This window comes from Labeo rohita, chromosome 1 (assembly GCF_022985175.1).
Source record: "Labeo rohita strain BAU-BD-2019 chromosome 1, IGBB_LRoh.1.0, whole genome shotgun sequence".
Taxonomy (NCBI): domain Eukaryota; kingdom Metazoa; phylum Chordata; class Actinopteri; order Cypriniformes; family Cyprinidae; genus Labeo; species Labeo rohita.
Window position 1 is genome coordinate 1069595 of NC_066869.1, and position 22428 is coordinate 1092022.

Here is a 22428-nt window from a genome sequence, read left to right on the forward strand (position 1 = left end):
TTTATGCATGTTTGTGTTTTATTTGAATGTGATAAAACACATTCTGTTTTATAACTGAATGCGATCAAGCAAACATTACTTGTTGTGTTTTTACAAAAGTAACACTTCAGCTGTCTGTACCAGACAAAAACACAACAAAAGCATGCAAATGTGTTGTTTAAAATATTCAAATTAACGTACTAAATTTAAACCACTTTGTGTAGTAATGTGTTTTTTTTTTTAAACTGTTTGTTTGTGAATCTTGCGGTTTTATTGTTTCTGCTGTTCTTGGTAATGTTGTTGTATTAACAATAGATCACTATATAATGACAAACCACATTTCTATTAATTTCCAGTGTGGAGTATTCCTGGATCTGTTTGGAGTTTTTAAACATATGGTTATGAAATAACTAATGACATAATTGTTTATTTACAATTGTCCCTGAATGTCCCTAGAAAACCTAGTGTACTTTGCTTTCTGAAGTGTTGGTGGTAATTTTTGTGTAGATAAATTTGTGCACTAATTTTACCATGGTAAATCCACCCTAATTTAAACAAATTTGCAAGATGTCGACTTTGAATTCTGAGAAAAAGCCAGACTTGAGAGATGTAAGCTCAAAATTCAGAGGGGAAAAACGTTAGGAATCCAAATATACATTTAGAATTCCAAAAAAGTAGAATTTGTAGATGTAACCCAGAATTCCAAGGAAAAAAATCATCGGTAAACTTAAAATTCTGAGAAAAAAGTAAAAAAAAAATATATTTAGATGTAAACTGAGAATTCCAAATTGTGTTAGAATTGTCATTTTTATTTCTTTACAATTTCCAGTGTGGAGTATTACTGGATCTGCTTGGAGAATCATATGTTAAGATTTCATAGAAATTCTGAAATATTTTATTTTTTTTGCGCTTAACCGCATTGTACCGCCCAACTGGATGTGATGCATTTTATTCAGAACTGAGCATGACCATAAAATGTTTGCACTGAAATGTTTATCTTCACTGTATCTTTAAAATGTCTGGTTATGAAATAACTAATGACATAATTATTTATATTTGTTTACATCAAATGTTCCTAGAAAACCTAGTGTGCTTTGTTTTCAGATGTGTAGGTGGTAATTTGTTTTATGGAGATACATTCGTGCACTAATTTTACTGTGGTAAATCCACGCGCGCTTTAACGTGTGCCGCGGGAATTTTGTAATTTTTGAAAGCGCACGGTTTTTTGGCGTCATTCGCTTTTGTTTGTTTTAACTGTTCAAACAGCCCGTTATGCTGCTTGATATCAAACTTTTATTTTATACTATTTTAATTGATTTATAGTAATTATGAACGCACTGGTTTATAGCGCAAGTAGTTTGACAGTTTACTGTGTTTCTAATTATTTATCTATAACGGCTGATGGCTTCGCTTTGGATCAATCGGAAGGAAACGGCTGCTTCACGAACAGATTTCGCGCGTTTACCACTAGGCGAAAACGCGGCAGGGCAAACCGGCTTAAACCAGCTTCATATCTCACCACAACCGGTATTTTCATCATCAAGATACTGTCGAAACACTGCCGTCTTTACATAAGCCTTATTTCGGCATCGTACCATCCCTCAGCGCCGTGGGAGGATGAATGTGTCAGAGTCGCTGCAGGAGCGCTAGCACAGGGTTGTGTTCTTTTATTCACAGTGAATTAATATGGAATCAGATCGCATATAATGAAGATGAGTCAAACTCAAACACCTCTGAACATTCATCACTAAATGGTACATTAAAGTCCATAATTAACCACGTTAAGCAGGTTCAGCTGGAGCTCCTCTGGATCTGGGTGGAGAAGTTTCTGGAAATAAAGAAGACGTAAGCATCAGGAATGAGGTGAGCGGATGATTGTACTCGCTTTAACAGACAGTTCAGACAAAGATGAACATTGTGTCACACCCTCGTGTCCTTCAAACCAGGACGTTCTCCTGTGGAACTCAGTGGTAGATGTTTAGCGGGATGTTCATGCTGCTCTTTTACAGTAGGAAGCCAGTGACTGTCAAACTCTAAACAAGACAAAACAACGGTCTAATTCTCATGGAAGGCCATTTCTGTCACATTTACTAGATTATAATTGACGTAAATCAAATTACAATATACTAAGTCGTTATTTTGATACTTGAAAAAAAAAAGGAAAGGACGTGAAGTGTGGCCTTGTATGGTGACCTATACTCTGCATACACTGTAAAATCTAATTAGTTGGGCTTACTTAAAAAAAGCATGCAAACCGATTGCCTTAAAAAAACTAAGTAAAGTGAAATAAGAATAGTATGTTGTATTGACAAATGCTTAGTTAGTATAGTTTACTTACACGGGAGCTCTAGTAACTAAAAAAGAACTGTAGGGGGTACTTGATCATTTACTTCAGGCTTACACTTGACTTAGTATAGCTACTCACAGACTCCCAGAGTGCATTGCGGCATGAATAAATTATGCAATTGCTTTGTTTTACTGTTGTTGTTTTTATTTGCTAATTTTATTTACTGACTTGTGTCAGCAGTAACACAACAAAAAGAGAAAATAAAATAATATAATGGTTATTGTCACAATTAATAAAAATAAATAAAATTGAATTGTTACCATCGTTGTGATTCTCATGCTGAATGTTGAAGTTTGTGACTTGAGCACATTATCACAAATATTAAAGGAGTGTCTCAACCCAATAAAGTTTCTCAAGGTGTTTATGAAGAACAATAAAGCTGTAAAAGATCATTAATAAATATAAAAAATACATTAGCTAAAGAATTGGAAAGATCTAGTTAATCGAAACATCAGAATTTGAAGGTTACCTTCTAAAAGCAACCTACTTATTACTTCTCTTCCCTTGAAATCAAAAACTATGACTTCATGTTGCATTGCTGCATCAATAGGAAGAAAATTATAATAAAAAAAGCAAAGTTCCAAGTGCCCAACCAAACGGAACATTAATCGCTATAATGGTAAGTAAAAAAATAATAATAAAAAAAAATAAATAAATAAAATAAGACACACCAACAACATTTTACGAAAATCAACATCAATTTATGAAGTCAGCTTATGTGATGTTCTCTCAAATATGTAGCTGTATTGAAACAACATTCAAGATGACTTTGGGAAATGAGTGAATGTAACTAGTGAAAAATAACTGCAGATTAACAATTGCCACCTCAAAAAAAATTGCTTTTCTTCTTTCTGTTGTTATTTTGCAAATTAGCAACATATTAGTGCACTGCTGCCTCTCACTGGTTTATTAATGTCATTGGTTTCTTTGTGGCTACTTGAATATTTTAAGCAAGCATCACTCAAAGTAGTAAGTAAACTGTTTTACTCGCTTGAAAGTAGCTGTAACTTAATAAAACCTAGTAAGTATAGCAACTAAGTAAAGATAACTAATTATATCTAAGTAAGGTAAACTATTGGATTTTACAGTGTACACTCTCATGATTGACACAAGTTTAAATGTCCACCTGAATGTGGAAGTGTCATTCGCCTCATAACAGAAAGATGCTTTGTTTTTTGTTTTTTTAAAGATTAATTTTTGGTATTTTTATGCCTTTTTGGATAGGACAGTGTAGTTGGACAGGATGCAAAGAGGGTGGGATCGGTAAAGGTCCACGAGCCAGGATTCGAACTCGGGTCGCCCGTAGCGCAATAGCGCTATATATCGACGCGCTAAGCACACTGCTATTGGTGCCAACCCCTGCACACATTTTTATATGTGTAGTTATATTTTAAAATATTAAGTTTGATTAAGTTGGTCTTTTTACTCCATTTTAACATGGATTTCTATGGAGACCAGAACATGAGAGCACCCAAACAGAAGTTAGAATCCATCATGGTAGGACTCATTTGTTACTCATGAAAAGGAGGATACAGACATTTATGACAATTAAAATGATGACAGCAATTAGTAATGTGGAATTAAATGTCATCATTGTCACATAATTTCGATTATGACCTATTGACAATTAAAATTACATAAATATAATTTGTCAATTATGACTCTTTATTTTTCAAAATTATGAATTAGTATCCCATTTTTAACTTTTTCCAAGTCTAAATATTTTTTTTAAATAGCATAACTTAGTATCTCATAACTTTGTCTTTTTATGTCATAATTATGATTTTCAAAAGTGTGATTTTTTTTTTTCTCATGTGATGTAAATGGTCATATTTACAATATTTTGTGTCTTTTTTGAAGTTTGACAGCCGTTGCTTTCCTTGTTATGCAAAGACTCACCCCTATAGGTGGCGCTACAGTGATTGAAAGCGTGAAATCGCTCATAACTCCTAGACTGTTTGCCGTAGATATTTGTCTGATTCAGTCGAGCCTTGACATGTGTAATCTAGAGACCCTCATGACAAAAAATTGTCAAAAGAATTTAAATTGGTGATTCACGTTTGTGACATAATGCCAAACTGTTCGAAGTAGGCCAGGCCACTTTTACTAAAATGGCTGTAACTTGAATGCAATGAGATGTCTTTACCAAACTCAGAACACGTATAAATGTCAAATCACTTTTTGGTCAGATTACAAAAAATTGGGGAGTCTGACCACTTGGTGGCCCTGTAACAGGAATAAAACTTGAAAATGGCTATAGCTGCGTGCTTGTTAGTCTGATTGACTTAAAATTTGGCATACAGTGTCTTTGTCCAAGGTGCTATCCATATCTATGAGGGCATTGGTGTATCTTAAAAAAAAACATGGCCGCCATAAGCCAGTCAAATTTGAGCTCCTATTGGATGAGGTTAACAAAGAATAATCAGAAAGAAACTTGATGGGCCTGTTTGATTTATGTGTGTGTGTCATCGTCACTCCTAGTCAACCACACCACATTCATTTGGGACCAGTGCCACCTATTTGTCAAAAATGATGAATCATTAAATAATATTTGTAGTGATTTTATTTATGAATTTCTGCCTTTTTGGATAAAATCATCTTTAAATGATTTTAAATGAGGCAGTCTTTGGATGGACATGAGAATGAGTCTAATATTAACTGAACTCTCATATTGTAGGATCTGTAGTGTGTGCGTTAGAAATAAAGCAGATGCGCGTATCTCTCTGACCCACATTCGCTATCACAGGATGAAGTTATCAGTGTGTTCACGGTTATTAATGTCGTGTCTGTAATAGTCATTTACAGCAGTAAAACATGAGTTACTCAACACTGCTGGACGATTACAGCACTGTTACATTTCCAGCTGCACTGGCTGACAGCAGAACATCAAACCCACATCCAATACTGATGCTCATATTTACAGCCCAAACCAGCAACAGGACTTATGATTGATTGGTTTCGATTCCTGCAGCCCCGCCCACAACCAATCTGATCGGTCCAAAGTAGAACATTCATCTTTGCTGAGTCTGAGTCATTATTTCCAGCTCACGAAGAATCTCTTGTGCCGCGTCGACCGCCTCTTTCCAGAACCTGGCAGCAGTTTCTTTGGAGACAGTGATGCTCTTCTGCTGTCGCCGAGCAACAGCGTCAGCATGGATCTGTTCTTCTTCTTTTTCTTCTTCTTCTTCGTTGTCTTCTGCAGTGAGATCACCCTCTTGAGTCCCTCCCAGGACATGACGGATCTGACGTCACTGGATCCGGACAGAGTCCTGGAGGAGGATCCGCCCATTCCAGCCTGACGGAGGAGACGTGCGAGCACGAGGTTACACAACACGTGTGCGAACTTCGGAAAACACACAAATACAGGGACGTTTCAGACCACAACATGAGTCTTACACAGCTCTACTGGCTCATCAGCGTCATTAATCAGCAGAACGAGCAGCATTTCTGTACCGTGTTAGTGTGCGATTCGTCCTGTACTGTCGGTCCCAGTGTTCGTGTGTCAGATTCCTTGAGAAAACTCTAAAACAGATCAGCGAAACAGCAGCAAGTCAGTGATACTGATCATCTAAACTGGAAAAACGAATCTATACTCCTCTTGTAATGTGCTCCGGTTATCAGCAAAGTAACCACAGACGATCAGAGATGTACACGCACCTTTTATTTCACCTGAACCAGTTATTCTGCATTTCACGGCACGTCACGTGATCAGCTGTTGGTTCACGCTCTGCACCATCACAGCACTCTGATGATGTGATTTGGAAATGATCTGCTGAGATTCTAGAAGCTTCTGTGTTGTGTTGACATTCACCTCATCTACTGTTTATCTTTAATCATCCGCTGCTGTGGTTCCTCACTGTTTATGTAGGCGCAAGGCCCTCTAAACATGTTAATGTCATCCTTCCTGAAGTTTGTGTACAGCTAAAATATGATACACACACTATTTATAGATATTGTAAAGTGCACTAAAACCAACTTCAACTTATTTTTTTTAAACTTTTTAGATAAACTTGATTTTTTTTTAAATACAATTGACTTCTAAACTTATGATCTTAAGTTGAAGTAAATTATTAAGCCATTTTCTGTGAATGTGTGAGACTTCTGGTTTGTTAGCACTTGAAAGAAATAATGAGAAGAATAACAAAGTGCAGTAAACGCAAAACTGTTTGCACTACAAACCAGTATGTATTATTAAAGGAGAAATTTACTTCCAGAACAACAATTTACATATAATGTTCTCACCCCCTTGTTATCCAAGATGTTTGTGTCTTTCTTTCTTCAGTCGTAAAGAAATTATGTTTCTTTAGGAAAACAATTTAGGAATTATCTCCAAACCGCAGTTTAAATGCTGTATCAAATAGCTCTAAACGATCCCAGCTGAGGAAGAAGGGTCTTATCTAGTGAAACGATCAGTCATTTTCGAAACAAATTGACAATTTATTTTATTTTCAACCTCAAATGTTCGTCTTGTCTCGTCTCTGTGATGCGCACATGTAGTCTGTGTAACCTGAGTCAATACAGTTAGGGTATTATTTTTTTTTAAATGACCAATTGTATTGCTAGATAAGTCCCTTCTTCCTGGCTGGGATCGTTTAGAGACGTTTAAACTGCATTTTTGAAGTTCAAACTTGGGGGCACCATTGAAGTCCACTATATGAATTAAATCCTGTTTTTTTTTGGTTTTTGTTTTCCTCAAGAAACAATATCTTATCGACTGAAGAAAGAAAGACACGAACATCTTGGATGACAAGGGGGTGAGTGAATAAACTGTACATTTTTGTTCTGGAAGTGGACTTCTCCTTTAAGATAAGAGATTGAAATAATATGGTAAGATAAACCAGTTTGCAATATTGAGCAAAAACAAGCTGTTTTGTACAGCTAAAAATAACTTGATGCGGATGAGACCGGAAGCCACACCTATAAAATTTACAAATGGCTGAGCTCACTCTTAAGGGAAAAATAGTTTCTGTGTGGGGGAAAAACGTTTCCTTACTGATTCCAAAGTAAATATTATGTTTACATCAAGTTTTTTCTACACACTAAATGTTAGAGGTACGAACATGAAATTTTTAGTCCAGAATCATTTTGCATAAATGAATAATAAAGTTCATATGCAAAGGCTTTACAGTGATGTTATCATAAAGGTCCAACAAAACACCCTGATGCGCACAAGTAATAAAGTAATATGCCTGTTTATAATTTTTAATTGTTAAACAATGACTGTGAATAAAGTGATAGAATCAAAACTAATTTATGTATGACCAGTTAAAAACTAGCCTACACTGAGAAGGAACTAAAAAATAAGAAAGACGGAACAGGACTCTAGTTCGCAGCTCCCTCTGCTGGATGAACGCGTGTAATTGCAAGTTTCGAGTGTAAATGAAGGTCAGAGTCAGTCCAGCTCTGTTCAGCCCCCTCAGGAGCTCAAGGGGTTCGGGTGTGTGTTCTACAATCAGTGTGAGGAGCTGTGAACTAGCAGAAAAAAAAAATCTTTCTTTCTTTCTTTCTTTCTTTCTTTTTTTTTTTTTCTTTCTTTCTTTCCTTCTTTCTTTCTTTCTTTCTTTCGCCCCGCCCATCCTGACACGTGATTGGACGCCCGCGGTGTGATTGACAGCTCAAGCAGGACACCTGACGCTCGGTGGCTGCGGCCCATGCGCGAGGGGGACGCGGGGATGGGCGGCTCCGCGGCAGCGGGATGCGATGCGGCGCGTTCGGTGACGGATCATCGCGCTCTCTTCGCTGTGTGGAACATCTGCAGGCGCCGCTCAAACCGCAGAATGACACAGTAGGAATCGCCCTGTCGCACCGTCATTTCTTTTAGTCTCCAGTAACGGCGTCCTCGCGTTCCTCCGGCGATGGACGCGTCTGCAGCGAAGAAAAGCGCGCCGGTGCCGGACATCTGCCCGCTGGACCGATACGACCCCACCCGAGCCAAGACCCGCGCCAGCCTGAGCTGGATACTGAGCCGGAGCCGTGGACCTGAAGGTAAACCTGCGCGTGCGTGTGTCCGCAGCATCAGCATCAGCATCAGCACCAACATCAGCACCAGCATTCAGCATCAGCGCGCGCTCGCTCACGCAGCTGGTTGAACAGAGACAGGGGTGTGTGTGGGTGTGTGAGCGGGATTTATTTTGTTAGTGTTAGAGATGGGCTGTGCGTGTGTGGTTCAGTGATTCAGCAGATCATCACATAACGGGATGAAATAGCAGGTCGACCACGCTACGGTAGCGCACAATCTCCACGAACCCCAAATATTAACACACACACTGGAATGTCTTTGTTTTTGCACGTGCACGTGCGCGCGCTCGCGCGTTTCAAGAGCGTCACCGGACTTTCAGATGGAGCGTCATTGTCTAAAGCCGCCCGGGGCCTTTTTAAGAGAATCAGACATTATACCAGACAAATGTGGAGCACAAAACCAGTCTTAAATATCACGGGTATATCTGTAGCAATAGCCAAAAATACATAGTATGGGTCAAAATGATCGATTTTTCTTTTATGCCAAAAATCATTAGGATATTAAGTAAAGATCATGTTCGTGAAGATCTTTTGTAAATTTCCTACCGTAAATATATCACAACTAGTAATATGCATTGCTGAGAACTTAATTTGGACAACTTTTTTGCACCCTCAGATTATCAAATAGTTGTATCTAAGGGTAAAAAATAAGGGTATAAAAAATTTACCCTTCTGACTGGATTTGCGGTCCAGGGTCACAAATGATGTCTTCAAGACTTGATTAAAGCCATCGTGACATTTCAAAACTATATATAGATGTTATATAGATATATATGGCTTAAATTATTAATAGCACATGTGTTATTATGCATTGCTTTGAAATAATTGATTCTCAGCTGGCCAGTCTCTCATATCTCCACACTCTCGTTCTCCTCTCATGATAAAATCATTTGATTTAAATCAATATTTTGTTCATATATGTCTGTACATTTACTTGTTTTGTAAGTAGATGTGTGGTAATGGACATTTATTCAGTTGTTATCACAAATAATCCAATCAGGTTGACACTGATCACCTGTCAAGGTTTATTTTGTGATAGTGATTTTCACACATGATTTGTTGAAGGTAAATATTGATCAAATCTGCAGTGAGATCATCAGATCACGAGCTGCTGTGTTTCTGTCAGCGTGTCCGTAGTGATTCAGATGTAGGTCATGAGAACTGGAGAGAGACGTGAAGGGCCGTTCATTCAACTGTAGTAATGTTAGTATAGTGTAGTAGCCCACACAACACACCACAACACACACACATACGTATAATATACACAACACAGTTTGAGCTGTAGTTCACCACTTACAGGAGTCCTGCTCTCTCTCTCTCTCTGTGTGTGTGTGTGTGTTTTTCTCAGAACACTTGTGCTGCTTTGAGCAAAAACTCTGGATGTGGGTCACTCTGTGTGTGAGAGAGAGATTTGCGTGACTGAGAGAAACACATCATGAAGTGTCTCTTGTGAATGACTCTTTCTCTGATCGTGTGTCAGACTTGTGCAGATCACATCACAGTCAAAGTCACCTCATTACGGAGCCACTAAAGGGATCAGGGTGGGAGGAAAAAATATTTTTCTAATTTTTTGCATTCTCTCTTTTGCATTTTCTATCACAAAGATATTTGAGTTCTGGCAAACACTTCCTGTTTACTTTACAGCTTTCAGCGGTTCATACAGCTCTGTACTTTTTTTTTCATAGTTTAATTTTGAACTTGAACTCAAGTATAAAGAAATACAGTCAGTGCTTAGTTCAAGGCACAGTTTTGCAACATTCTAAAATGCTTAATGTGGCTTAATGCATTAAAACAGTGTTTTTAAATGACCAAACTCAGTAAACACATTATTGATAAAGCTATGTACAGACAGACAGATGAACCTAGAATACAAAAGCAAGGCGATTAATTACGCATTAAGTGTTTTCCTCCGATAACGTGGCTTAATGCATTAAAACGCTTTATTGATTGGCTTAGACGGTGGTATAAAAGGGCTGAAGCGAGTTCTGTATATAGTTTATTAATGAATTATACATACAGGAAAGCAGGTAAGCCCAGAATATGAACAGAAAGCACTAAATTACACATTAAGCATTTTCCTCTCATGAAGAAAATGCGGGTTAATGAAGACGGTGACAAAGAAAAAAGACCAAATGTGCTATAGAAATGATTAAAAATATATTCTGTGTACATACAAGCAGAGGAGCCCAGAATATGAGCTGAACTGCACAATAAGTGTTTACTTCCCCATAGAAAAGCTTAATAGCACTTAATGTGGCTTAATATAAGAAGACAGTGAAATAAAAAGCCCCAATTTTATATTTTATCAAAAATATATACTATGTACAGGCAAGCAATGTGGTAATCCATTAAGCCACGTTAGGAGTTTAAAAATATTTTTCCTCCCAGCCCAAATCTTTTTCCACCACAACGTCCCTTTAGGGGCTCTGTACTGTCTTCTCAGATGGGTTTTCGAAGAAATGGAGTGTCTTGTGAAATATTAGAATTTAAAACAGATGTTTTCTATGTGAATAGCTGTTAAAATGTAATTGCTGTGATGCGCAGCTGAATTTTCAGCATCATTACTCCAGTCTTCAGTGTCACATGATCCTTCAGAAATCATTCTAATATGCTGATTTGCTGCTCATTTCTGATTATTAGCAATGTTGAAAACAGTTGTGTTTGCCTAATATTTTGGTGGAAACAGTCACACATTTTTCAGGATTCACAAATGAATTGAAAGTTCAAATGAAATAGATGTCTTCTGTTACATTATAAAAGACTTTACTGTCACTTTTGATCAAGTTAGTGCATCCTTGATGAGTAGAAGTTCATTTGGTTTGGTGGCTTATCACTGTGTGTCTGTAGAGAGTGTTTCTGCCGCTCTGAAGGAGGATGGAGTCGTGTCACCCGCTCTAGAGCGCCTCCTGCTGTCCGGTGATCTGTACTGCAAAGTGTTCTCCTCACACGCTCTGTCCGGCGTAGCAGCGCCACCTAGAGACCTCAGCTCTCTGCTGCAGCTCCTCAGCCGCTATGACCTGATCCCGCTTCACACGGACCAGCAGAAACCCGTCGATGAGACGCAGCTGAGCCAGAAACCAATTAACATAGTGAGTGAATCAGACACAGACACACTGCACTAATGCATGCAGCTAGTGTGATTGGCTGACAGATGTCTCTCTCTCTTCTCTGACTGGTTACAGGGGGCCCATCTGGCTGTGATCGATTCGCTGATGTGTCTGAGCGCCATGGAAACCGTGGGTCGGGTCAAGATGGCGAAGGAGACGGATCAGTTCGGGTCCAACAGGGGCTGGGAGAACTCACTGCTCTTCTGGATCAACAAGGTTCATGCCTGATCCTCAATCTAGAGCCTTAAACCAAGACCCAGATCTAGATCTCAGCAGTCAGCTATATTTCTGTAGTGCTTTGTATTATACAGATTGTTTCAAAGCAGCTTCAGTCATGAACAGGAAAACAACAGAATCAATGATGCAAACTGGTCTTCAAATATGAGACAAATTCTGATTCTTTAGTAAAGCAGCCCTAGCAAAACTATATTATCACTATTCAGCTCATTTCTGTAAGTTTTATTCTTATCCGCTAGTGTCAGCGCCATCAAATTGATGATAGTACCAAATATTAGATGTCTTCTAAGGAAGTGGAGTGAAACCAGATCTAACTGCAGTGTGAACACAGCATATGGCTTTAATTTTTTGCGCAGGTGAATCAGAAGTTGCGAGAGAGTGCTAATGTTGAGGATAATCTGAAGTCAAACACCTGCACGGACCTGCAGCCGGCTCAGCCATCCGTAAGTGAACACACACAAACATACGCACACACTGTGTGTTACTGATGCTAATGCTAATCCTGGTCTTTCTCCTGTGTGTTTCAGTGCCCACAGCGCTGGTACTGGAAACTGGTCCCAGTGAGTATTACAGCTCTAATAACACACACAGCAGCCTGAGTCTCAGTTACTGACGGGACTCGCTGGCTTTTCATGATTAATAATACGTCCTCATTGCATATGTGATTGTGTATGACACTGATCATGGATATTAAACCAGAATTTAAACATTTATCAAGAGTATCTGTCTGCTGATGTACCCCACAGAAGTGCCTTATTTTGATTGATTGATGTGTTTTGATTGGGGTTGGTAAGACTGCATTTATTTGATCAAGAATATTGAAAAGAAACATAAAACATAAATGTCTTCACTGCCACTTTTGATCGATTTAATGCATCCTTGCTAAATAAAAGCATCATTTTCTTTAAAAATATACAGCTGACCCCTAACTTTTGAACGGTAGTGTGTATTTACCAATATTTGGCCTTTCTCCTTTGTCTCAGAACACACATTTTACCCATTGAATGACATGTGCGCTGATATCGGTTCGGCCAATAGGAATCGGGGGGTGGGGATCCAGCAGTGTCTCCGCCCCCATTTTACTTCTGTTTGTCATGTGACTGTGTGTGAATCTGATTGCCGTAGCGACGACCCCTGGGCATTTACCCGTGTGCTCTCTCTGCCATACTGCACCCAGCATGCCATCGCATTTTGTTTGAAGGAGTCGGGGAATAAGCCTCCTGTGGTAACGTATCCGCCCGCCTCCTGTCTCCATCACACACACACACACACACACACCTCTGCATGATGTCATCACTGTCCTGTGTATGATTTACACTCCTGTCACAGATCTCTGCAGGAACACATGGTTATTATAGTGTATTCTTGGTTGCAGATCACTTTATTACTTACATAATTCAGGTTTTCTTCCAGTCTCACACACTTGCTTTCATTTTCTTTGGTTTGTTTCTCACTGTCACCTGCTGTATTTCCATGGCTGGACTCTGGATGGCACTCCACCTCGCTGAAGCTGACATTTCACCCTCACATATTCACTCAGTCACTCACACACATCAGTGTTTCGTTCTTCCCCGCCACCCTTCACCTGTCCTGTGTGTGAGTGAATCTCATGAAACCATGAACATTTTCTGTATTTCGTCCCAAAACCAAATGGAAAAAATAAAATCTTTTAAAATTTCAAATAAAGACAACATAGCCTGCTTTTTGTATTTAAGTTTGCGTAATGACATTTTGGTGTCATTTAATCTCTATAAACTCATTACTGCAAAAAGCACTGACATGCATGAGCAACCTGTAATTTACACTGATTTTCATCAAATGTTGTAATTCCATAATTAAAGGTGATGATAAAAGTAATGAGAATCACTATTGCATGCATTTTTTGCATTTACAGTAAAGAGAACTTTGTGAAAATAGTCAAAATTTAAATAAATCTAATTCCTAAAAATAGACTTAATTATCCTTATGTACAGTGTAAATTCTTCTTTTTCTTTCTTTTGATTCTGGGGTGAGATGTGAGCCAGACATGTTTACATGAGATTATGAGTGTGTGTTTCTATTGTATGCACTGGCTGGTTTGTGCTGGTTTTGTTTCAAGTGTGTGTGTGTGTGTGTGTGTGTGTGTGTGTGTAAGTGATTGTGTGTGTTGAGCGGATCTGAGCAGCTCTCTGAGAGCGACTCCTCCTGCACGCTGGCATTCACTCAATGATCAGTCACTGAAGGACTGTGATGAGTTGTGATGCACTTTTCTATCAAATGCACATTCACTGATAGTGTTGAAATGAACAGTGAATGAATCACTGATTCTATGAGTCAGTCAGATGGAATAAAAGTGAATCTGATTCACTTGAAAGAAGAATGTATGTTTTTGTTGCTGTTTCCCTCCCTGGTTTTCTTTGACAGTCTTTCTTTTGAAATAAATATTTTTCATTCTTCTGAACACTTCTGAACAGCTTTCCTGCCATTTGTGTGTCCGTTTGTCTGTCTCAGATCCGTTACAGGAAAGATAAGGTTCAGTCTAAACAGACTCCGGTGTTTGTTGTGGTTTCCGGAGTGAAGGATCTCTCTAACGGCTGCGCCATCGCTGCTGCGGTTCATTTCTACTGCCCTCAAATTCTACCCCTGGAGGGTAAAATGCACACGTTTATCTGGCTGTCTACAGACAGAAAAAACTTGAAAACTACCCATATTTTAGAAATGTTAATTACTTCTTTCTGTTTGTCCCTGTAGATGTGTGTTTGAAAGACACCATGTCTGTGGCAGACAGTATGTACAATCTCCAGCTGATCAGAGAGTTTTGTGAAAGTCACCTAAGGAGCTGCTGCCCCCTACAGCTGGAGGATTTACTGTATGCCCCACCCACTTTACAGGTGAGATATGCCCCACCCACTTTGCAGGTGCCTTGTGCCCTGCCCACTTTACAGGTGAGATAGACATGCAACAAACAATTTTTATTCAGTATTTATTGAGAATCATGAATATGTAAACATTTTGTCCCCAAAAGGTAAACATTATGTGCTTCCTTTCGGAGTTGTTTGCCACATTTGAAGTCCAGAAACCAGACTTCATCAAGCCCAAACATACACTGGACCTAACAGGTGAAAATAAACATACATAAACCTTTGAGCAAACACAAAATCACACAGCACCTTTAGATTCTAAACGAGCTCTCTGTTGCCCTGCAGATGCATCAGATCTAGTCGACTGCACGAGTCCTATCAGTGGCAACAGCAACAGGTAAAGCACTCTTTACAAAACACTAAGAAACTGCTTTATCTTGTTAGCAGACATTTTATGTTGAACTGCATCATATGATTTGATATCTATCTTGTAGCGGAACTCCATCTTTCCTTCTGAAGCAGTCGCTCCTGCCTCAGTCCTCCTCTGTGTCTGGTGAGAGTTCTCTAGAATGTAAATTCTTGTTGTTTTGCATGTAGAGTTTGTTCTACAAGAAGGGCTTTCTGTAGAATTTGTAGTTTTATATTTGAAATAATGTGTTCTGTATGTAAATTAATTATTGCTTTCATATTTGATATGTAGAAGGACGGGGCTGGAGCAAAAAGCAAATTAGGTATGTCTGTTTAAAATGGACTTTTAGTTCCAGAAAGTATAATTAATTTAATTTTTATGATCAAAATTATGCAACTGAATAATACTGTAAATCAGGGGTCACCAAACTTGATCCTGGAGGGCCGGTGTCCTGCAGAGTTTAGTTCCAACTTGCCTCAACACACCTGCCTGGAAGTTTCAGTACCTAGTATGCAGTACCTAGTAAGACACTGATAAGCTGATTCAGATGTCTTTGATTAGGGTTGGAGCTAAACTCTGCAGGAACGAGTGTGGTGATCCCTGCTGTAAATCATTTAGATATTTTCATTTTCATTGTATATTTTCATTCATCAAGCAACAGGGATCTTCAGTCTTTTTAACTTTCTTTGTCTCAGCCGTCCTCTTTCTGCCGTGGCCTTCAGCATCCCATTCCCACTGGACAGCGATGTTGACGTTGTTATGGGCAACCCTCTCTTCCGTTCCGTTAGCACAGATAGCCTCACCATGGTAACCAACCCCGGTCCTTACACTCCCCCAGAGGATCTGAGTAAACTCATTGGTCAAGCTCCTCTAGGAGAGTTGCCTACCATAGAAGAAGCATTACAAATTATTCATACTGCCCGTCCGGTACACAATGAGCCCCGGCTGCGGCCAGAGGGAGCGCCGTCTGGCTTTTACCTCCACTCCCCTGAGGGGGGTGATACAAGACTGAGCAGCTCTGCCCCCTGCCGGTCAGGGATGATGTATCGACCATTTGGAGGGGGGCCTGATAGAAGCGGGAATCGTAAACGGCAGTCTGTTGGTTCACAAGAAAACCAAGAAGGTTTAGAGTGCGACACACCAGAAGACTCTCCCAAAACCTCCTCCAGTCCAGCCAACGGACCCAAGACTGGTCGCATGACTAACTTTGCTGAACGCAGGAAGATGATGCCAGAATCCCCAATTAATTCCAGGTCCCAGGAGTCGTTGTTGAGCCCTGCGGGGATGAGCCCTGTTGGGGCAGTGGAGGCGCAGGAGCTAGGTGCACGTCTGGAGGAGAAGCGTAGAGCAATTGAAGCTCAAAAGAGGCGGATTGAGGCCATCTTTACCAAGCACAGGCAGAGGCTAGGCAAGACGGCCTTCCTTCAACTCCAGAAGAAACAGGGGGAAGAACTGGAAGATGATGGACAGTCCCTCACTCTGGATGAACGACTGACACGAATGGAGCAGCAACTGCAACAAGAGGAGGACAGAGAAAAGGAGGAGGAAAAAAGGAAAAAGAAGGAGGAAAAGAAAGAAAATGATGAAGAACAGAAGAAGATGGAGAATGCTGGTGATGTATTAGCTCCACCTAAACTGGAGAAACAGGTTACCTTTTCTGTTGAAGCAAAGAAAGAGGAGGGGAAAGAGCCACCATTGGTGGAATACAATGAGGCAGTAGCCAAGCTAACCTCCACCTTACAGTCCCTACAAAAGGACATGCAGCGTCTTACAGAACAGCAACAAAGGCTCATGGGAAAGAAAACTCTGAGTTCCCCGAAAAACACCCCCTCAAATAAGACACCTACCTCCAGCAAGCCTGGGTCATCCCAGCTGTTTCCAAATCACCTGCTACACCCCCTCATCTTTCTAGAGACTCCACCCGTATCATTTCACCCTCTGGATCTCCATCACGCTCTGTTCAACTTTCTGACACACCCAAATCCCCTAAAAGTTCAGCAACATCTGCTCCACGTAGATCCCGCGGTGCTGCTCCCAAGAGCCCCAAACGCCAACGTCCCTCCCGCCCCACAGACCTCGGCTTCCAGCCTCTCACACGTGTCCTTACACCCCCACAGAACGTGGACACGCTTCCCCATCTCCGGCGAGTTTCTCCGAGCCAGTGTCAGGTGCAGACCTGCTCGTCGCTGCGACTTGGTGGTCCATGCACGCCCCAGGACTCTCCGCCGCAACCTGCTGCGCCTCAAGAAAGCACCTCAGAATCTGGATCCAGTGACCATCACACCCCAATCTTTAATCTGGAGCTGGAGGCTGGCCCTCCATCTGCACTCCCAGCTGAACTGTTAGGAGGTGGGAGCAGCTCAGGAGCCCCATCAGAATGCTCATTTGAAAGCGACATGCTGCTTAGCAGTGCTCTTGTCAAAGATGAGACAGAGGGTGCAGGGACGGTGGGAGATGACACGGATCTGGAACAGGGTGCAGAAATATTCTCATCAGATTCCATGAGCGACCAGACAGAGAACGAGAGCAAGATGGGACTCGATGTGTTCTTCAAGGTTTGTGAAGGACTGCTTGTGCTTTGGTTGATTGTACGTGTCTGAGGTGTTTGTAACGTGTGTCTTTGTGGGTGTTCAGGAGGAGGGTCTCTCAGAGGAAGAGATGGCCCAGAAAAGAGCTCTGCTGTTGGAGCGGCAGCAAAGACGAGCTCAAGAGATCAAGAAACGTGCAAGACATGGACAAGACCTGGAGAACAGGTAAGAACATGTACTTGTCCAAACCTGTTCATTCAGGACCTTCATATAGGACTCATTTATCTCTGCTTTCTCCAACAGTCAACAGGCTTCTCTGGATGACCTGCGACCTTCTCAATCTCCGCTGCTTTCGCAGTCACTGCCCACCTCATACACCCCACCCCCTCCATCAAAAGCCACACCCCCAGGAACGCCTCTTCGGCGAGGAGCTTTCACCAGGGCAGAGTATGAAAGGCGTCAGCAGCTGAAAATAATGGCTGATCTAGAGAAGGTTCTCAAACAGAAACCAACAAAGCACAGCAGCAAAAAACAAGCACACAAACTGCACAACAACCATGAACTTACTCACACACGCTCACCGGGGAAGAACAGAACAGGTAATCACACATCACTAATACTTAAAAGTAAAGTGGGAAACTACTAGTGTCACCAAACAGAATTGTTCGGTGTCTGTATGAGCGAAACCGCAACGTTTGGTCAACCAGTGAAATGAGTTTGCAGCAGGACCGTAGTGACTGTATTAAGGAGTAGTGTTTGAAACTGTTTTGTCTAAAATCAGTTTTGTTCACTTCAGTTGTCTCTAGCCAGAAAGATGGAGGATCTCTACTGAAAGAAAAGCCAGCAAGGTAGTGTACCTAGCTGCCATGTATCTGTCTTCTGTCTTCGATACATCTTTGTCTTTACTTTCTCTCTCACTCTACAACTCAGTCTTTCAGAGTCGCCCTCAAAGGTGATGTCATCAGGGCAACTGGCCAATCAGAATGGAGAAAAAGACTGGGAACGTGCCTCCAACGCCTCCTCTCCAGCCTCACTCCCAGAATACACAGGTAAAGAGCAGATTTTTAATTTTTAAGATCAAATTTGAGTGATAGATAGTTTTGTGTGGTAGTAGACTGTTGCTAAGGTGGTCTTGAATGGATTTGAATGATTGCTAGGCACCTCCTGGGAGAGGGCCAGGCAACTTAGATCCTGGAAGGCCACTGTTCTGCAGAGTTTAGCTCCAATCTCTAAACTCTGCAGGACAGCGGCTTTCCAGGACTGAAGTTGCCCAGCCCTGTCCTAGGATGTTCTGGATGATTTCTGAGATGTACCTATAGGGTTGCTAAGGCACTGCTTAGCAGTTGCTAAAGAGGTATTTTGTTAGGCTGTTGTGAATGATTGTTAGTTGGCTTATAGGATGTTTTGGGTGGTTACTGGAATGTAGTTGAGGTCATCTGCTAGAGGGTAGCTGGGCTGTCCTGAGTAATTGGTGGGCAATTTCTCTTTAGGGTGGTTGCTAGAGAGTGACTGAAGATAAAAAGATTTTTATGGCTGTGGCTGGTTATCATATTAACACCCTTTAGATGTTTAACTGCACTGTGCAGAACAGGTAAATGTGAATTCAAATTAAGTGGTTTGACCTGAATTGAAAAGATGAAGAAATAGCACCACCTGCTGGCCATAGTCAGTACCTAATTTCATCTGTGTGGTTTTCCAGTTGCCTATTTACACACAGTTTTATCTTGTGTTTCAGGGCCTAAATTATTTAAGGAACCCAGTTTTAAATCCAACAAGTTCATCATTCACAACGCGCTCTCACGCTGCTGCCTTGCTGGCAAAGTCAATGAATCTCAGAAAAACAAGATCATAGAGGTGCGTCATTGTTTATCTTTCAACACAGACATTACTTTAACTTTCTGAGATTCATTTTCTGTCCTTTCTCTCTAGGAGATGGAGAAGAGCTCTGCCAGTCACTTCCTGATTCTCCTGCGCGATTCCAACTGTCAGTTCCGTGCCATCTACACCCTAGACGGCCAATCGGAGGAGCTGAACCGACTCTGTGGCGTCGGCCCGCGTGTCATTTCCTCGTCAGCCGTGGAGGCTATTTATAAATACAGCTCCGACAGGAAACAGTTCAATACACTTCCATCTCGTACCCTGAGCATGAGCGTTGATGCTTTCACTATCCCCGCCCATCTCTGGCACACTAAGAAACATGGCACGCCCAAAAAAGTGGCCACACCCAAATAGGCCCCACTCAAAATAAGCCACTCCTGCTCACACTTAAATAAGCCACTCTCAAGCCCAAAGTATACTTCGTTTTCGTACGCATACACATTTGTGACCCTGGAACACAAAACCAGTCTTAAGTCGCTGGGGTATATTTGTAGCAACAGCCAAAAATACATTGTATGGGTCGAAATTATTGATTTTTCTTGTATGCCAAAAATCATTAGAATATTAAGTAAAGATCATGTTTCATTAAGATTTTTTGTAAAATTCCTACTGTAAATATATAAAAACTTAATTTTTGATTAGTAATATGCATTAGTAAGAGCTTAATTTGGACAACTTTAATGGTGATTTTCTTAATATTGTGATTTTTTTTTGCACCCTCAGATTCCATATATTACAATAGTTGTATCTCGGCGAAATATTGTCCTATCCTCGAAAACATTGACCCTTATGACTGGTTTTGTGGTCCAGGGTTTTTGATCGTGGACGGTCGACACATGCACTCTAGAAAGCGTAATCTATGTCCAGTGTCTGCTTTATTTTTCCACATTAAGTTATGATTGACATCTGATATTTTTTAACTCTTTTACACCAAAGCTGAGCTGTCTCATACCCTCTTGCTCACAGTTGATTACCAATATGAGCGTCTGTTGTTGTTGCGGTCTCTGTTATTTTGTTGTCCCGTCTCTTTGTTTCGTTTTCTACTGTGAAACAATTGGCCGACAGTGTTGCCTCCTGGTGGAACAACTGATTACTGCAAAATAACTTCAATGCGCATATGCGACCTGCGCGTACAAAATATCGGTTACAAAAATCTAGTAGTACGCATACAGTTCTGATGACGAAATTCTTGCCATGCGCACTATATGCTGTTCCTCGCGTACGTGTAAAAAGTGAAGTATACTTTGGGCTTCAAACCCCTCCCATTTACAAAAGTAGACCCCGCCCACTCAAATGAACCACTCCCTCAGGTAAACTCCTCCCACCAATAATAAATCATCCTGCCTACTCAACTTTACCTACTATAAGTGCCATTCCTCTAAATAAACACCTTACCAGCACCAAACACACAACTATCTCTATAATGAAGTGAGTCGATTGAACTGTTTCTGATCAACCAGAAGGACCTTCTTATGTTTTCTGACTCTGCATGAAAACAAACAAACCCCATAGATGAGGTTTTCACTCTACTAAAGACTGAAGAAAACCGCACATCCTGTCTGCATGTGAACGTTCGGTTCAGTCCAAATATCTCTCGATGGTCACACCAACTGAGCACTTGAGTCATTTCTCTCTGATTCTTATGATCAGCATTCTCTGCTCTTATAAGTACAAATTTTTGAATCTACCAGTACTGTAGTTTTAGTGAGAATCACCGCTGGGTTTCACTATCTAGTCTGACTGGCTAGATGATTTTAGGAGATCTCCTGCTGCGAACACTGGTTCTCTTTTATAATATTTCATCAGCCTTTCTGTTCTTCATGAATCTGTGTGGAGTAAACGATTCTCGCTTTCCTTCCGATGGATCTCCAGCCGTCCAAAGACTGTGAGGCATCATGTTCATGTGTGTGAGCTGATGTCTGGTCTCTGTTGAACAGAGCTGAGAACCTGATCCTGGATCAGTATTTAAAAGCCATTGGACCTCCATCATAAGCATCAGTGTTGGTGGCTCATGTGCTGTATGTGTGTAGACATTTCCATTCAAATGTGTGTGTGTGTGTTTTAAGTCTGACAGGTCGGACGAGGGTCAAACTGTATTACAGTGCTTTTCATAAGCTCATTACAATGTTTTATGGACATGTACTATGGTAAATGAATATAAGAGACTTTTAGGGTCGTATACGAAGGACTCGCAGCTTTACCGTCCGATATCATCACTGTAGCGTCTCCGCAGCACTGTTACTGTTGCAGTGGTGGGATGTGCTGTTCCGAAAGTGAGTGTAAATGTGTCTCATCACTTCCTGCTCTGTGTGCGTGTATGTGAAGGGCTGCTGGGATATTTTCTAATATGATTTTTAACATCATCCTTGCGTGTTTTTTCCTGCTATATGATGATGAGGACTTTGTGTGATGATGAACATGTAGGTCAATAAAATCATTTCTAACATTTCAGACAACATTTGATACGTGAAAGGGTGTTTTTCACCACAGTCTCAAAAGTTCAAAAGGTATTTGTGCCCATGCTGATGAGAACATTGACACACGCGGTTCACACACACTGAGCGTTTACATAGCTTTGTTTAATCCTCTCAGTGATGATTAATTTGCCTGTTTAATGAGCAGATGGTGAAGAAAGAGATGATGAAAATCACAGAAGATCCTCCAGCGCTTGTGCTCGAGGCTGCTGTGAGCGTGAGACTCTCAGACATAGAGAGGTGCTATTTCAGCTCCTGAATCATGAGGTCTTTTATCAAATGAAATGGCATCAAGTAGAAATTCTTCTTCAAAAACCAACTAAAGTGCTGCACAGTCACCGCCTTACTAAAGCGTGTAAACACGACTCGCTGCACAGGTAAACATCACGTTTGCACCGCATCAGTGTTTTCTCGCACTGCATGTTTAAATCGTGTAGTTTTGTTTCTACCAGTAAGCCCAAATGAGAACTAACTACACATGAATTCAGCTCAGAATTTTCTCATGGTTCTTCATCAAAGTACCTCTTTAACATTTGCATGTCATTATTTCTGGAAACGGTTCTGTCCCCGGGGCCGTACGCTCACACCCAGGGGCCCGTCACCGAGTGACT

At 40.8% G+C, this 22428-nt stretch overlaps 1 protein-coding gene across 1 annotated transcript; it reads left to right on the forward strand.

Moving 5' to 3' along the window:
• The first annotated feature begins 7981 nt into the window (after positions 1 to 7981).
• On the forward strand, positions 7982 to 21801 carry LOC127168253 (calmodulin-regulated spectrin-associated protein 3). Its single transcript, XM_051114955.1, is given in 20 exon segments — positions 7982 to 8311; positions 11192 to 11433; positions 11527 to 11667; positions 12045 to 12131; positions 12216 to 12248; positions 12866 to 12913; positions 14179 to 14317; positions 14419 to 14558; positions 14693 to 14786; positions 14874 to 14925; positions 15023 to 15081; positions 15229 to 15259; positions 15633 to 16792; positions 16795 to 17492; positions 17572 to 17690; positions 17769 to 18064; positions 18262 to 18313; positions 18396 to 18514; positions 19201 to 19319; positions 19395 to 21801. Coding segments are annotated over 20 exon segments (4062 nt in total). The 5' UTR covers positions 7982 to 8181; the 3' UTR covers positions 19698 to 21801.
• The last annotated feature ends 627 nt before the right edge of the window (positions 21802 to 22428 follow it).